The following is a 15,914-nucleotide window of genomic DNA, read 5'->3' on the forward strand; positions in this document are numbered from 1 at the left end:
ACGCCATCTTTTGGGAGAAAAATCATGATTATAATAACAGTAATAAATGGAAACATTTTTACAACCAGTCTGGCAAAACAATGTTGATTTTGCAATTGCTTTGACGTTTAGAAAGAGCACTCTGTCTAACACACTCTTTAACATATTCTGGATTGCTGCCTTGTCTGCATTCTGCCCTTTTGCTTTCAATAATCAAAACAATTCTGTAAGAAAGTGACAGCAAGCAATCTATGAAACACAAAAATGGAAATAAAATGCAAGATAGGTTTAACATAAATAAAACAAAACAAATACAAAATATTATGTATAGCTACAGTATAATAGTCTAGTACGAATGTGTTGACTTATACAACAAGTCTGGTAAACTGAAAATTTGGTTAACTAAGTACTGCTTTACTGATATATTATTGTCATATTATATTAGTATACTGATGGCTGTAACCATAAAATGATTACTCCCTGAGGTAGTGAATTTTACCACCTCCACATGTGTTATCTACTACATTTTTGTAATTCTAAATAACTCTCCAAGCACATTGGAAACTACTTTTTTCCCATCAAGTTCATGTCAACTTCAATTCTTCAAATATCGTATGTTAAACAAAACACAAAGCAACCCGAACTTTGCAATAAGTAATTAATGGCGCGGCATGCTGTACATTGTAAGTTTTCGCCAAAAACTTCCGCTTTTACCTTTTTGCATTAAACTGGATACTGGTTAACCTAAGGAGAAAAACGGTTATGACAGTATGGCATACTTAGCGATATACTGGGATTCGGCAAAGCATTTCCAATCCGCAAGGCAACCATTATTATGGCGACCAAACTATACATAGCCACCAGAGAAAGAACCATTTAACAGTTCAATGCAATACTAAGTAATGAGCAATTCCTCCGCTAGATGTCTTACCAATATGGCGGCCTTTACAAACTTAAATCATGAAGTAAGTGCAGTTTAGCTCCACAGACTTGCGTCCGGAGCGAACTGACGAATTGATACTGAAACAGCGCAATCTAGAATAACAAGCGGCGATCAAGTTCTTCGTAAAAAGGGTTAACACTAACAAATTTCATGTTGAAACGATGCGACGATAATAGTGGAAATTCTTCAGTGTCATTTAAGAACCCCGTTCATCAATGCTTTGCGCAGAAAGCGTCGCCGACAACCGTACCTATGACAATCTTAATTATTTGAGGACACTGACTGACAGTAGAAGAATGCCGTTATACCAGGTTCAATTTGGTTATGATAATAGTTCACTTCAGAAAATTCATAGAACTCCACCAGTTGACCAAATGGAATACGTTCCTAGTAATGTCATTGTAAGTAATCGCCGACCACCAATCTTGAAAGGCTCGTGAACCTCGAAAGCGTCCCATAAAAGAATATCGAACAAGTAAAAAATAATAAGAAGAAGAAAAAAAGGAAGATATGGATAAACCAATACCACTTGATCAATCGGAATAGTACCTCATCTTGCTCTTTCAAAGTCATTAGTATTGGTACACTACTTCATAGATTTGCGGGGGATGTTAGGAATTTTTATCGTACTGGACGTCGTCGAAAAAATAAGTGTACTGGCATTGAGAACCGGAAGTAACCCCCTGGTAAGAGACAATGGATAAAATCACTCAAATGGTTAACACATGGGGCAATAAATAAACAAACTCAGCAAGCTATTTGTTACTTTCAAACAATTTCCAGCATAAAACATCTATCCAATTTTCACAACATCTGGCTACTACACAAAAGCTTTACTTTAAAACCTGCAGTCACCTTCATAGCATTCATCAATTACAGAATTATTTTTAGAATACTATAACGAATGAGCACACTTTTTCGCAAGGTAACAATAAACATTTTAACAGCAAATCTGAAATCAATAAAAACTTCGTTTCATTTCACAAAAAATACCTGTTGCACATATGTTCATTTTTGTTTCTGCAATGTAGTCAACATTAGTGTTCCATTGTTATAAGGATAGGCGGTACTCAAAGTCTCAAAATAAATGTTTTATGGCATTAACCTACAAAAAAAGTTAACAATAGAATGGGCAACATTATAAACCACTCACCAGACAAAACTAAAATTCTTCGAAACTACAAAGCTTTATGGCTGCCAATTGTACTGCTCCTATTTCTGAAAACAATGGATGATGTAATGACATGACAATAATGAATTTCAGTTTCTCTGTGGATTTTGCTCTTTAATCCAACCCACAATGATCATAGCAAAGAGCTGAGGGAGAAAGCATTGGCATTACAAGATTATTAACGTGCCACTCGTTATATAAGCGACATGAGTAACACTTTACTATGCTCTCAAGTCAGTGTGACATGGTTCGTACTTGTCTTCCACCTATGAACAACAAATCGAAACGTTTTTAGAAATCCACGTATGAACGGAAAATCGAGACATTTTAGATATCCACCTATGAACGGGAAGTCGAAACATTTCGCGCACGCTAATTAACGGGACCATTAAAAAAAACAAATGCGCCACCTATGGACCGCAAAGTGAGCCATTTTGGAAAAACATTCTTTCCACCTATGAACGACAAACAGAAACAATAGGAAGCTTAAAAAAGTTCCTTGACGCCACCTCTGAACTAAAAATGGAAATAATAAAAAAAATAAAAATATCCTTTACGCCACCTACCAACGGGAAACCGAAACACTAACTGTAAAAAAAAACAGTATTAGTTCAATGCCGACAAAGTAGGGTCTTCACACTAACACTTGCCAAAGACTGAGTGTCAAAAAAAGCTAGTTGTAAATGGCCAGTGTTAGTGAAACACATCTCCAATAGACACTAGATTTCTTTTATTAAGGTGGAAGTGCCAACAAAAATGGCTTATGTTTAGTTTAATCCTTGGGGTTTCCTAAGCTTTTCAAAATGGATTTCCCACTAAATACCAGGCCTTTAGTAAAGTATTAGCCATATCATCATTTTGGAAAATAGAAAAATATGCATTTACCTCGTTGACGAACGTCTCTATCTTGCATAACTCTTGGCTTCTCTTATTATTTATCATCACATTCACTTAACATCGTCAGTTGTGAACCTCAACCTAAAAAGTATAAATCAATGTTTGTTGGTAATAATTACCACTTAACAATTTCATACCCTCCTAACCTTTCTGTAAAACAACATTAGCTTGTTATTGAGAATGGCATTTTGGCAATTGCCGTGGCTCTCTCTCTTTTTCTCTCTCTTTCCCCGCCTTGTCACTCAATGTCAAGCAATTGTACCTATTGCAACACTGAAAAATCCATTAGGGGTAAAAAATTTCATAAATCATAAATAAATAATAATAATAAATGAAAATATTTTCACCACTCATCTGGCAAAACAATGGTGATTTTGCAATTGATTTGAACTTTAGAACGAGCACTCTTGTTTTACACTCCTTAACATATTCTGGATTACTCCCTTGTCTGCATTCTACCCTTTTGCTTTCTAACAATAAAAACAAATAGGTAAGAAATGAACAGCAAGCAATCTATGAAACACAAAAACAGAAAGAAAATGAAATGCATTTAACATGAATAAACAAACAAATACAAAATATTATGTATAGCTACAGTATAATACTCTTGTACTAATGTGTTGACTAAGACTTAAAGCTGGGATACATGTTACAAATACAACAATAATCTGGTAAAATGAAAATTTGGTTAACCAAATATTGCTTTACTGATATATTATTGTTCTACTATTATTAATATACTGATTGTAACCATATAACAAACTACTCCCTGAGCTTCACTTGTGAATTTTACCACTTTCACATGCATTACCTATTACCATTTTCAAAAGAGAAGATAGTATAACATTGGTGATACCTATCTAGTTGATCCAGTTGATTTCGTAAGTAGCCTTGGATATGGCAGACATTACATTTCAGTATGTGCTAAGACAAAAACCTGAAGAAAACCAAACCTTTAAGTCACGTCTGTCTTAATGCTGCAAATGTGTAGACACGCTAGTAAAATTAACAGTATAGATTATGCAAGGCAAAATTGTATCATATATCCTTTCCCAGCAAACAATTCTTCAACACTTGCAACATAACATTTTTTCCCTAAGAGTTATGATCCTTTCTTTGGTATAATACCTACCACGTCAATTTGATGTTACTTAGTTCAAGAGACAGGAATTGGATAGGAAACCCATGATTGAATATATCATCAAAATGGCGATTTTGGTAGCTACGGCCAGTTGGAAGTAGCATCCCACGTTCAAGCTCACGTCAAAACCAGCGTTTCAAATTCAGAAGAATGAGATCCATAAGAACGTTGCCAATTGGAAGCCTAAACGCCATGTCACCATGCTGTCACTGTCAGCAAGAGCAAGGTGTGTGTACAAGGAAAATTGTTCTTTTTCGTTTTAAAAATGGAAACTGTTATCGAATGAGCTAGTTGCTCACTAGCACCGATGGTGGCGTTTGCTATATCCAACCTTACTTAGGCCGCAGCTTCTCGTCCGAAAACAGGCTTCACTCGAGGAGTCGAGGTGCGCCGTGAAGCGGAGAGCTGTCTCATCCTCATTGTACACCATGGTTTTGAAACTTATAAGTGAATGTATGATTATAGTGTTCTACTGATATTCTTCGTTATTGTTGCCCAGACCATTCTTAATACGTTAACGAAAAAATAAAGAATGGTTGATAAAAATCGCCTCGTTGCTGCGTTACTATTAAAGAATGACAGCTCTGCTCATCACTGTTCATGGGCACAGCAATTGGATAAAGAAATTTTACACTCGATTGAAATTCCAGAACTAGGGAATCTCCATGTGCCCTTAGCCATAGAGGTTTGTTTTGTATTTCAAGCTATTGTCATTAAAATAAAAAGTAGTGTCTAAGTAAGTATATGTCTATATAATTTTACACAGGATGTAGAGAAACTGAAGAGCATAGCTGAGCCTGCCCTTCATGGCAATGGATTAAATGTTGTTTTGGACCCTTATCTGAGAAAAGGATGGCAAGTTGCGGGTCTGAAAATATCAGGATTGTTTCCAAAAGATTTTCTGCAAAAAACTCTAGGAGACCTGTGTACCAAAGCATTGCTTAATCTGAAACTTGGTTGGCTGTTAGAGGATTGTTATAGTAACACTGTAGATGCTTACATTGACAAATTAGTTCTGTATGAATCTGGAGGACACTACAAGAAGCATTGTCATTCTGAATTAGAACAAGGTATTTGGAACATTCCATGATAATTTTATAATCACAATGTCCCAAATCTTTCAATTCAGGTATTTGTGGTGTAATGATTCTCCAGATTCCTGTTGAAAACGGATTCAGCGGTGGCCGACTAAAAATCGAGCACCGTTCGTCGATGGCGCACTACGAATGTCATGAAGGCAGTAATGATTGTCACTTTTTGACGACCTTCCGCTCTGGGTGTAAGCACGAGCTAGAGTGCATAAAATCTGGCTGGCGAGTGACTTTGATGATAAACCTTGTATGGAGAAATGCCTTCGATGTCACAAAAATTCCGCAGTCAATTCAGCCTATTCCTGGAATTCTCGAACTGTTAACCGAAATACGGGAGTCAGTCGACCCTTGGTTTAAACGTATCCGTCAAATCAAGCACGACAAGCCAGTGATAGAGAAGTCAGATCCTTGCGATATAATTCATACCTCTGAGATTTCCTCGGATGTCGTCGAACAACTAAGCGAACTAGTCAACACAACCCAAATCAGTTATAACGGTAGGTATGACAAGTTTAACGTTTATTTGTAGAATCAGCAAATGTTATCGTTCTAGCTGAAGCAACTTCGCATCATCGACATGAGGGGTTCAACGACGATTTTTCATTTTCTTCACCCTTTGAGCTAAAAATTACCAATATTGCACGTTTTCACCAAAGAAATCTCGAATGGCAACAAAGTATTACAAAGAATCTTTTAATATATACCTTTAAAAAATCTAAACACAGTATTTTGTTATGTAGGTGCTGATTTTGATGATAGCGAGAGTATGTGTGACACGCATTGGCACTATCAGAGAGAATCAATCGATATGCTCGTTTTTCTGCTGGAGAATGACTACGCATTGGCAGATCTCACATTCTTTGGGCTGAAGGGGCAAGATGTTTGGCTTGCCCGTTTATTGTTAGGCGGGAATTTTCTCGAAGTCCATTTAGCTATATTGAACCATTCAACATCTCAAGTGCCTTCCGACGAAAACCCTAATTTTGTGGCTAAAATGGAGCATTGGGTTAATTCTAGCAATATGTTGGTGCCTTTTAAAAATGTGAAAATCAACCCTAACCAGATCGTGAGTGACTTCCAAACCAAATCACAACGCCGAACTCATCAAGAAGAATTCGAAGAAAAAGACTTGATTTTGCCGCAACTTACGTATCAGCAACCAGTTCTAGTTATTTGGCCGAAATATCAATCCTTTCGCATCAAATGCCTTTATGCATTTGATGTTTTACTGGATCAATTAGAACATGAATTGCAAACAACAAGCCACCATAAAACTCTTGAAAATCTACGCCGCATTATCTCCGTGTGTCGCGAGGAGCCACTGACTGTGTTTCTCGATTCGGCTGGTGTTCCTGGAGAGCGTACCTGTCGTCTCCTGCGTCTTTGCATTTTTCTCCGCGCACGGCAAGAAGGATTGCATTTGCTGGAACTAATGGGCATGGATTTTGCTAATGAAGATGCTTATGAGGAAGGCAAAGAAGTTTGTTTCGAAGGAATTCGCAGTAATGAAGTGGCTTTGTTGGTAGCTGAATTAGAATGTCAAGTGACAGGTATGGTTAAAGTTACTAATCATTAAATTTAAAGATCAGTAGTGGTTTGCTAATCATTTTGAATATTATTGATTTGTATAGGGTGGTCTGCCTGTTCAGGTTTTGTCTTGAAAATGATATCTCCAGTTCGGCTGTCAAATCAGTTAGCGCACATAATCTGCTTGGCGAGATATCTCATGGATCGTTATTGTCCAGAAGGTGCACTAAAAATCCTGGACCGTGTTGCTTACCTCCTTCCTAAGCTCAACACATGCTCCATCTCATCCCTTGGACAGACGGAGATTGATTCGTATGTCAATTTCGTTATTGAGTGTGAACAAGATCCAAAAACGGCTAGTGCTCAACGGGTCGTGTGTTTTACGACCCTTTTCCCTCGTCTGGATTCTTACCAACAGTGTCGTCTCATTGTTGATCTCCGGAGACGGATCCGATTTGGTGGCATTCCTTCGTGTATGCAACTTTACCAGCAAATGTGCCGTGCTCTACCATCGTGCGATCTACACGCACCAGGACCTATAAAGAACCTAATTGTTGCTGTAGTAAGCAGCTTTTTTCAGCTGGGTGACCCGGAGCTGATTCTTCTTCTTATGAATAAGATATGTCTGAAATCAACCGGTTCAAATCAATCACCAGAAGAAAATAACTTGGTCGATGTACTATTGTTATCACGTGAGATCTGGGAATTGGCCACATCGTCCGACTTGGGGAAGACCGTGCTTTCTAACCTAATAAAGGCCCAGATTTCAACTCTATTGTGCATGCTGGATGAACTCGTCATTCCCCGCCAAGAAATTGTTTCAGGATGGAATTTCAGCGAAATGCGACTCGGGATTCCAAATTTTAAAACCAAGACTAGTTTGCTGGAAAGTCTGTCGCAACTGGAACGGACGAGTGATCACAGCGAACTCATCCGTGATGCACGATTAGCTTTAATTGTTGCCTGGATTGATGGACTGTGCCAGCAACTGGATCGCGAAATGACAATTGTTACATCGCAGTCGACTGATCCACTTCAGCTTAATGTTACTGAATTTTTAAGAACTTTTATCCAAATGGAAAAAGTACACAATCAAGACGGCCAACAACCTATTCCCATAGACTTTAAGCGTCTATTTTCGAAGATGTGTTTAAAGAGATTGTGCAAGCTCATACTCGATCTCCGCCAAACAGATTTAGTGGCATCGTCCGATATGAGAGTAATTGCATCGTGTTTTAATCTATGCAGAGATTTAAGCCGTCAGTTTGTGGAAGGAGATATTATTTCCTTCATGAAACCATCAGCAGAATTGTCAGTTAAAATTGCCAAATGGCTATTTTGGCTTGGCGACGAAGTAGCCTTGGAGAAATTTACCCACAAAATTTGCAATTGCGTCTCGTTGGAGGAAGAAAATTTATTCGTGAAAGAAATCGTCTCGTCAAGCAAACTGTGGTCATTGGCCAACTGTGCTCCTGGCCATCTGGCAGCCTTTCACGCCTTGTTGGATAGACATATTGGATATCTGAAAACTGTAAAAGAGCCAGTTTTCTCCTTTGAGCAACCGCTCGCTGAATTACCTATGTATCCCGAAGTTGAAGCTTTTCTTCGTTCCTCCGAAGAGAAAATGAGTTATCACAAATTGGCCAGTATTTTCCATGCCCGAGGTTTCGCCGATGATTTGACTAAGCTTTGCCTGAAGAATGGTTGGTGTAGTTTAAGAGCACGAGCAATGGGCTCAACCCGGAGTGCTTGGTGTGAAATCACCAAAACACAAGATATGCACCGTGCAAATTTGCAACAATTTCAAGCCGTCCAACAAGAATTATCCAAAATGGTGTCCTTGCGCGAAAATCTTGGGCATAAAACCTTTGGAACGAAAGATGCGGAAAAAGCGTCGGACTTCAATATCAGCGAGAGTTGCATTTTATTTTCTTCCGGGAAATGTGAAAAGAAGGAACCCGAAATCATCGTCATTTCAGATTAGTGAAATTTCAAAAGAAGTAAGTTATGTTCCTAATTTATTCGCTGTTATACTGTTTGATTTTCTTTTCACACTTTTTAGAATCTTCCACTAGACATTGAGATGAAGCTTTAATACCAGCGAGCAAAAATTTCTTGAGTTGTATCAGTGCACCCTATTTTTAAAAAATATTCAAAAATTTATATAGTTATACTTTACAAAGGCCTTTAGCATGAAGGCTGTCATCACTTATTTGAAATAGGTCTTTCTTAATGTCCGTTTTCTGCGAACACAGTAAATAAGGAAGTTCCAGCTAAGGCTATTAAAAGAAAAACGTTTTGCAGCGTATGGAAGAAAGCTCCTCGAATAATCTACATCTAGTATTTGTGTTTCGTAAATTGTAACGTATATCCGTGTTCACAACTCTTCTTTTCGAGACCCTGTTTTCCCTTGGCTTGTGATACATTTCTTAGACTGCATATCTAGTGGTGCTGATGGTAGAATAATTTCTGTCAAGTCTTTGCCGATTTATTGTTCACCACGTGTACTGTATTTCCCTCCAACCAATGGGAAAACGTACTCCCGATAAGGAATGAGCTTAAACATTTCTTAATATTAGTTTAGAATCCTAGTATTTACATCTTCGTGTTTTTTCGTAGAGGACGGGCATTTGAGTCGCACATGGATATGGAGCCAAGGAAATTCAAAGGTAAGTTATTTCCTCTTCTTCGGTGCAATTTTCGTTAGATATCCCAAGACTGTCAACGTCCTGGCATAATTCCTCTTCGATGTTCGATGGAAATACAATACGTCCAGGAACAGATAAAGAATAGCGCCCCTGAAATTCTGTACACGACGGCAGTGAAAAGTCAAAGCGATCGTTACAATATTCCAATAATTTTGTTACCTCTGTGTACGTGTTCTTCTTCTTCCTCTTCGAATAAAACGGATTGCCGGACTGGTTGACGGCTAAACGAATTACGAACGGAAGCTGGTACCAACATGTCGCTTAAACCGATAAAACCTTTAACCGCTGCCAAAGACCCTCGCACTGAACCGTTAAACTCCACCTCATCAGGACGAATCCAGTATGTCATAACAAGGCCTTTACCCTTCAGGAAGGTTTCACCTCGCTTCTCGCATCTTATTCCTTCAGCTTCCAACAACCTGGCCGTCTTTTCAGTCACCTACGAAGCACACGTAAAAATTCTATATTGTATTGTTTAAAGAAAATTGTTTAAATTAAAGCGTTTGTTACTTGGATCTCTCCCACTTGACTAGTATACTCCAGACGTGAAGCCATATTGACCGTATCTCCCCAAATGTCGTAAAGCGGCTTCTGGGCGCCAACAACTCCCGCAATAACCGGTCCGTATTCAATTCCGGTTCTCAAACCGAATTGATGTGATTGCTTCCTATTTAATCGTTCAAGAACTGTCGCCATAGCCGAGGCGAACTTGACCATAATGACCAGAGAAGAAACGTAGGATTGTGTCTCTGTCACTGTTTCGGTCGATCCTTTACGGACTGCGGTGAGACCCGACGCTGCCATGTAAGTGCTGCCCACAATTTTGATTTTCTCAATGCGGGCGAATGATTCCTCATACGACAACTGTACGTGTTCCAACATGTTTGAATTATTAATCGGAAAAAAAGCGAAATGGAAATGAAAAACTGAAGTACCGCGTCAAAAGCGCTGATGATGGAGTTGAGGACTTCTATGCAATGAAGACCGCCATCGCCCACATCATTATCCGTATAATAGTCCATGAAATTCGGAATGCAGGCAAACATGACGGCTACATGTTTGTGTTCTTCGTGATAGAGTTGATCGCTGCAGCGGGATGTGTCCAGATACACTTCGGCTGCAAATAAAAATAAATCGGTTTATACGCTAAACATTGTATACGTCTCGCATTAAAATTTGGCTGTACCGACGTGGAGCGGCAAAATGTTTTGTAGCAACACTTTGTTGACGATCCTGGTTATGTTGGCTTCTTCCTGTTCACTGACTAGCTGTCGCTGCCAAACATAATCTAGTCGATAGATGAACTCGATCTGGAAAGCTTCAAAAGATTAATTTTTAAGTTACAGAAAACTAGACAGAGGAGGAACCTGGCGATCAGCAACATGCAAAACCATGAGGATAGTGAACAGGTACAAAGCGTGGTCGACTTCCGGTATTATGGAAGGACTAGCCGTGCAGAGAAGACATTCTTCTCTACTTCTAAATTTCTGAGGTAAATTCAAATTCGTCAATAATTAATCGCTGAATAAGGAATAATTAATGATGAATAATTAATTCGCTAATTTAAGAATTTACCAAGCATATGTCTGAATAGATGTCAAGGGTTAAAACGCTATAAGTGATCACAGCGGCTAAATAGAAGGTTAATTTAAAGAGGAAATTGATGCGATAGAAGCCGAAGGCCACAGCCATTGTCAAGGCGCAGATATAAGTAAAATACTAAAACAGAGAATGTGAAATTGTAGAGCAAACTCGAAAAATGTCGATCAATTATTACCCAAAGGTAAATGCGAGGATCGTAGAAATCACATTGGCTGGCCAGAGTTCCATTCTGGCCGATGAGTTCTAACGTAGAGTTATTTGAACCAAGGACTATGCTCTGTGGATCATACAATGCTGATAAAAACAAACATTGAAGAAATATCATGTTGAAGAAATTACCAAGTCCACTAATCCGCAAGCACCAACAATGATGTTCACCAAGAGAAAGATGGAGATGCGTGCCATTAGGGATGAACAGTGAAAATCAAGTTTAGAGAAAATGGCCGAGACAGTTGAGCTGGAACGACTTGGTTCTGGTGAAGCAGATAGGCTTCCAAGGATTTCATCCAATTCGCTAAGGCTTGTGTTTCTGGGTCGATTCCACAGCTGCGGTATCCATAAGCATAATGCGATTACTATTACCACGATCATGGCAACACCAAAGACCAGCCAAAACGCCCGGGGATCACTAAAGATTATATTGTTTATAAATTGTGCTTGAAAAGAAAGATGTTTGTTTTGATCGGATTACCCGTTGTAAAGTGCCAGCTGAATAGTCATGATTCCGAATAGCACTGGAATTGCGCCCAAGACGTAGAGGTTGAATAAGGGATCCGGCCTTCGCAGAAAAGGAAGTTCCCAATTGCGATTGGAGAAGAGCAACAGAATATTAACGTACACTTCTTGGTTACGGGGCGCCCTAAAAAACATTGAATTATTGAAACGCGTTACCCAATTGCTAGTGTAAACTAAAACATGAAACAATAGAGACGAACTTGATTTTCGATAATCTCATAGATTCAATAGCTTTTTCCATCTTGGAATCGGCCTGGTCCATCATTCGCCGGAAGCTGACCAAAGTGTTATCCATCAAAACGGCGCCACGTCTTGTAGTGTTTTCACCGGCCGTTGATCGTCTCTGTTTCACGAGGCCATTAAATTCCAACACTGAACAAATAACATAAAGACACTATCAGAAACCTTGGCAATTAGGCGGGCTACGGTAGTACTAGTAGCACTAGATCTTCTAGGATTCTTGACTAGACGGCTGTAAATTTCTTCCGGTTGTTCGTCCCCAACCGCCAACGAGACTTGGCGAACTTTCTAAATTAACGATAAAAAGCAAACGAACCAACGAATAAGACAAACAATCAAATTCTACTGAATGATTTCACTTACGGCGTAGATGTGAGGCAACGAAGTCGTAGGCGGATTTCGTTGATATAAAATGACTGGAAGGCTGGGGGGTACTTTTTCATAAAGGCTGTCAAGCGACGAACTGTCGCTATCGTTGAGCGTCTTCTTCGATTGACTATTCATTCGCTGTAGGGGAGGTGATCGCCGAAAAGATGTGGAGGTATTTATACGAGGCAAAGTGGCAAAGGGGTCGGTATTGAATTTGATTTTTTTGATTCCTCCATTTTTGGATTGATCGGAATCGGCTGAAACAACCAAAAACGTTTCGATGCCTAGTTTTGCAAGGTACGCGTCACGCCTCTTCCCATTGCCTGGTTCGAACCGATAGGCACTGCCCAATAGGTTCTTTGTTGCCATGGAAATGTGGATCCCTCTAAAGTAGGCAAGTAGACACAAATATTGGTTGGTATCTCCACAAAGACAGCCGCAGGTGTGAATTAACCAACATGACCTCTTGGCTAATGGGTTTTTGATTATCTTTAGCATTGAGCCTGTTTTTCTTTGTGTAAACAACTGACATCGTGAGACAAACGAGGATAAAACACGTACGGCGACTCAAGCTACCGTGTTGTATCTAGCTTATTCTTTACGTACCCTGCTATTCCTGATTGTTCCATGTGATTGGCGATGGTAACGTCACGGGACCAGATGTCAAACTGCCACTTACGAAGACCGATTAACCCGCTGATAACGCTGCCGCTATGTACGCCGATCCGCATGTCTACATCCACTTGGTGATCCTCTCTAATCTTATCGAGAATTCGTTTTTATGGTTGGTTTTTCTTCAAAAAATTATTCAGGATTTGTGTTAAATATCATAAGCTAGCTTAAAGTAAAACCAACGTCATTGTACGCAAACATCAGGTGGGGATGTTACCTAACTTGGCGGATTATTTCAATCATCTTGAAACCCATTTCTACGCAGTTTTTGGCGTGGTCAGATGTCGAGTCAGGGATCCCAGATACGCAGTAGTAACAATCGCCTAAGATTTTGATCCTTAAGCAATCGTTTTCCTGTCAACATGGTTTTAATCAGTTTAAATATGAAACGCAAGGAATTAAATTTTTATGAGTTTATTACCCGTGCAGCTTCGTCGAATTTGCCAAACAATTCATTCAGTAGAGAAACGAGGCTGCCTGAAGGAAGTGCTGAAGTCAGTGGAGTAAAATTGACAATGTCGGCATAGAGGACACTGACTTCCGGATGTGTTTCGACGTGCAGAGTGCTGGTACGAAACACAAACTAAGCGATTGAATGATTATACTAATAGGTATGATATTCTATCAAACGCCGAGCGTTCAACTTACTCAAATGGCCTCCTTGATGAAGGCGATGATTTTTGTTTGATCATCTGTTGAACTTCTTCTCGGATGGCCGTACCCACGTCATGCGCGATATGCTTGGGTAAGATGGACAACATGAGCTGTTCTTCTTGACTCTTTTCGTAGTCCAATTTGATGGTTGATTCGATACATCGGCGTCGATCGAGAAAGACTCGTCTTAATGTAGTCTCGTTTAGACATTTGGTGAAAATGCCGAACACGTTAGCTGTCAAGTAGAAGGCAACGTCTGCTACGATCATGGCAATGTTAATTCCGTGATCCGTTGTCCAGATCCTTGTTTGGAACAACAACACCGATGCTATCACATGAACAATCCCAACAGTCAAGCCGATCAATATGGCCACACGAAAAGATGCGATTGGTAGTAGGTTGTAAACGGCCAAGATCGTGTAGAGAGCGGCCGGTATATGAAAGACGATTTCTATCATCAGAAATTAGTAGAAAACATCACATTTATCTGAACAGTGAAAGTTCTTGACTCACCTTCACTTGAATGAGTTTCATTTTGTTTGGCGAACCAGAGATATAGACCAATATCAACCGTGACGAGAAGGAATGCCAAGGTAAGTGCCATCAGTAAGTGTAGAAAACGGTATTTTTTGAAATGCTCTTCTCTGTAAGCCACGTAGTAGAATAGACATGCTGTCAACAGGAGTACCAAATGTCCAATAATTTCTGGAACGGCTTTCGATTCGTCGTCCACGTTGAATATAAGCAATAAAATGATAAAAATAACGCTCAGGAAGATCTGTAGGAGTAAAAAAGCTTTAAAATCCACATGCATGAGCCGCTGCTGATAACGGTCGTAAAGTATTTCCAAGTCTTTATTCTTGAACCGTTTCTATAAAAAAAAAAATAGTTAATCAAATGTTAAACGTATGAATTTAAAAAAAATAGTACTCGCAAATCGGTGAGCTTCCACATGTAAGCGTCTTGGCCGTTGGATGAAGATGCGGAAGTGATGGAAGGTGGTCTCAGTGAGTGGATACTGGACCGAGCAACAAGTTCCATTCCTCTCACCGTTAGTATTGTTTCCATGTCATTATTGTTACTATTGGGGATATCAGTGATACTGTCCCTCATGGTGAATGAAGGATGTTGACCTTTTTGAGGGCTGTAAAAATTTGAGGTATTAGTGATAAATTCTAAAACAAAATTCCAGCTGCCATTTTGTCAGGATTAACACGACTGACCGCTTATTCAAAAGAAAAAAAAAAGAATATTCTAATATTCGGTTACATCTAACATTTGGTGATAACATTACAAACTCTGTAAATACGATGCACAAATTCCTTCTGAATTTTCCACGGAACACTTCTTTGCATATAACAGCAGTCAATCCTAGCTTGCGTGTGTACCCTGTAATCCTCAACGACCATATACAGACTGAGGTGAAATTTTTCGCGGGATGGTTCTAATCCTTAATTGTGACGCTTAATCGTTTAGGGCCAGTTCCCACAGAGTTACAACGACCACGTCTACAACCGACAAATCCAAATTGTTGACATTTTAACTGAAATACGTGCAGGTAGTCGCAACACGATAACGTAATAAAGATTAGGGCATCGCCTTAATTATTTTTGTGTGTGGATATTTGGGGCCTTGGAAGGCCTTTTACTACCAGTCCAGGAGACAAGTCCTTTTTTGTTTGTTACCACATCTATCACTACGCTGGCTTTGGATCGGATGAAGCATACATGTGCTTTGAAAGAAATTAGGCAAGAGAGGTCTTACCCAATCACAGCCAAACGAAACCGGGCAAATATTTCTGGAAGAAAGTCATGCGCCTAGCCACTGGAAAAAAAAAATTCACAAATAATAAATTCAAAAAAATTTTTTAAAAAAGCATGGACGACTTCTAAAGCTATGATTCACGCGTGAAACTGATGATACTGACGCTTTTCTGCTACAAGTTACTAAAGACCACTTGTTGGCGGGCGCAAACGATCTGCAACTGCAGGACTTGAATGTCTTAAGATCCTTTAGTGGGACGTCTCTGAATGTACTACCACTATCTACTCAAAGATAAGACCTAAAGCAAAAAAATAAAAAATAAAAAAAAAGGTGATTTGATCTTATCACAAACCTCTTTTTTTATTTATCTTTTTAAGAAGGAAAGCTGAAAGTTGTAATTAGTACAAGAATGCCTAATCAT

The 15,914-nt window shown here is 39.2% G+C and overlaps 2 protein-coding genes and 1 long non-coding RNA gene across 6 annotated transcripts; 1 reads left to right on the plus strand and 2 right to left on the minus strand.

The window, feature by feature from the left end:
- Nucleotides 1-1,773: 1,773 nt before the first annotated feature.
- On the minus strand, nt 1,774-3,072 carry LOC130698334 (uncharacterized). Its single transcript, XR_009003271.2, has 3 exons — nt 2,979-3,072; nt 2,433-2,921; nt 1,774-2,359 (listed from the first exon to the last, which is right to left on the minus strand). It is a non-coding gene; the product is annotated as an uncharacterized LOC130698334 (long non-coding RNA).
- Nucleotides 3,073-4,541: 1,469 nt separating this feature from the next.
- LOC130697985 (uncharacterized) lies at nt 4,542-9,188 on the plus strand. Of its 2 annotated transcripts, XM_057520783.2 has the most exons (8): nt 4,542-4,816; nt 4,898-4,997; nt 5,100-5,201; nt 5,261-5,719; nt 5,776-5,898; nt 5,963-6,772; nt 6,854-8,749; nt 8,812-9,188. In XM_057520783.2, exons 1-7 carry the CDS (start codon nt 4,664-4,666, stop codon nt 8,731-8,733), a joined length of 3,627 nt encoding a protein of 1,208 aa, XP_057376766.1. In that variant the 5' UTR covers nt 4,542-4,663; the 3' UTR covers nt 8,734-8,749; nt 8,812-9,188. The 2 variants fall into 2 exon arrangements, with proteins under 2 accessions (XP_057376766.1, XP_057376755.1); XM_057520772.2 differs by having other exon boundaries at nt 4,543-4,816; nt 4,898-5,201.
- A 48-nt stretch (nt 9,189-9,236) lies between these two features.
- LOC130697968 (adenylate cyclase type 2-like) lies at nt 9,237-15,764 on the minus strand. Of its 3 annotated transcripts, XM_057520760.2 has the most exons (21): nt 15,657-15,731; nt 15,494-15,553; nt 14,660-14,873; nt 14,243-14,600; nt 13,724-14,180; nt 13,497-13,641; nt 13,293-13,429; nt 13,010-13,159; nt 12,398-12,788; nt 12,200-12,322; nt 11,995-12,137; nt 11,751-11,918; nt 11,399-11,687; nt 11,235-11,336; nt 11,033-11,176; nt 10,825-10,944; nt 10,644-10,767; nt 10,393-10,574; nt 9,968-10,321; nt 9,617-9,896; nt 9,237-9,555 (listed from the first exon to the last, which is right to left on the minus strand). In XM_057520760.2, the coding sequence occupies exons 3-21, from the start codon at nt 14,840-14,842 to the stop codon at nt 9,413-9,415; spliced, it is 3,993 nt and encodes a 1,330-aa protein (XP_057376743.1). In that variant the 5' UTR covers nt 14,843-14,873; nt 15,494-15,553; nt 15,657-15,731; the 3' UTR covers nt 9,237-9,412. The 3 variants fall into 3 exon arrangements, with proteins under 3 accessions (XP_057376743.1, XP_059353194.1, XP_057376750.1); XM_059497211.1 differs by having other exon boundaries at nt 15,494-15,762; XM_057520767.2 differs by lacking the exon at nt 11,033-11,176 and having other exon boundaries at nt 15,494-15,764.
- Between the last annotated feature and the right edge of the window lie 150 nt (nt 15,765-15,914).

Source organism: Daphnia carinata, chromosome 10 (genome assembly GCF_022539665.2).
Source record: "Daphnia carinata strain CSIRO-1 chromosome 10, CSIRO_AGI_Dcar_HiC_V3, whole genome shotgun sequence".
Taxonomy (NCBI): domain Eukaryota; kingdom Metazoa; phylum Arthropoda; class Branchiopoda; order Diplostraca; family Daphniidae; genus Daphnia; species Daphnia carinata.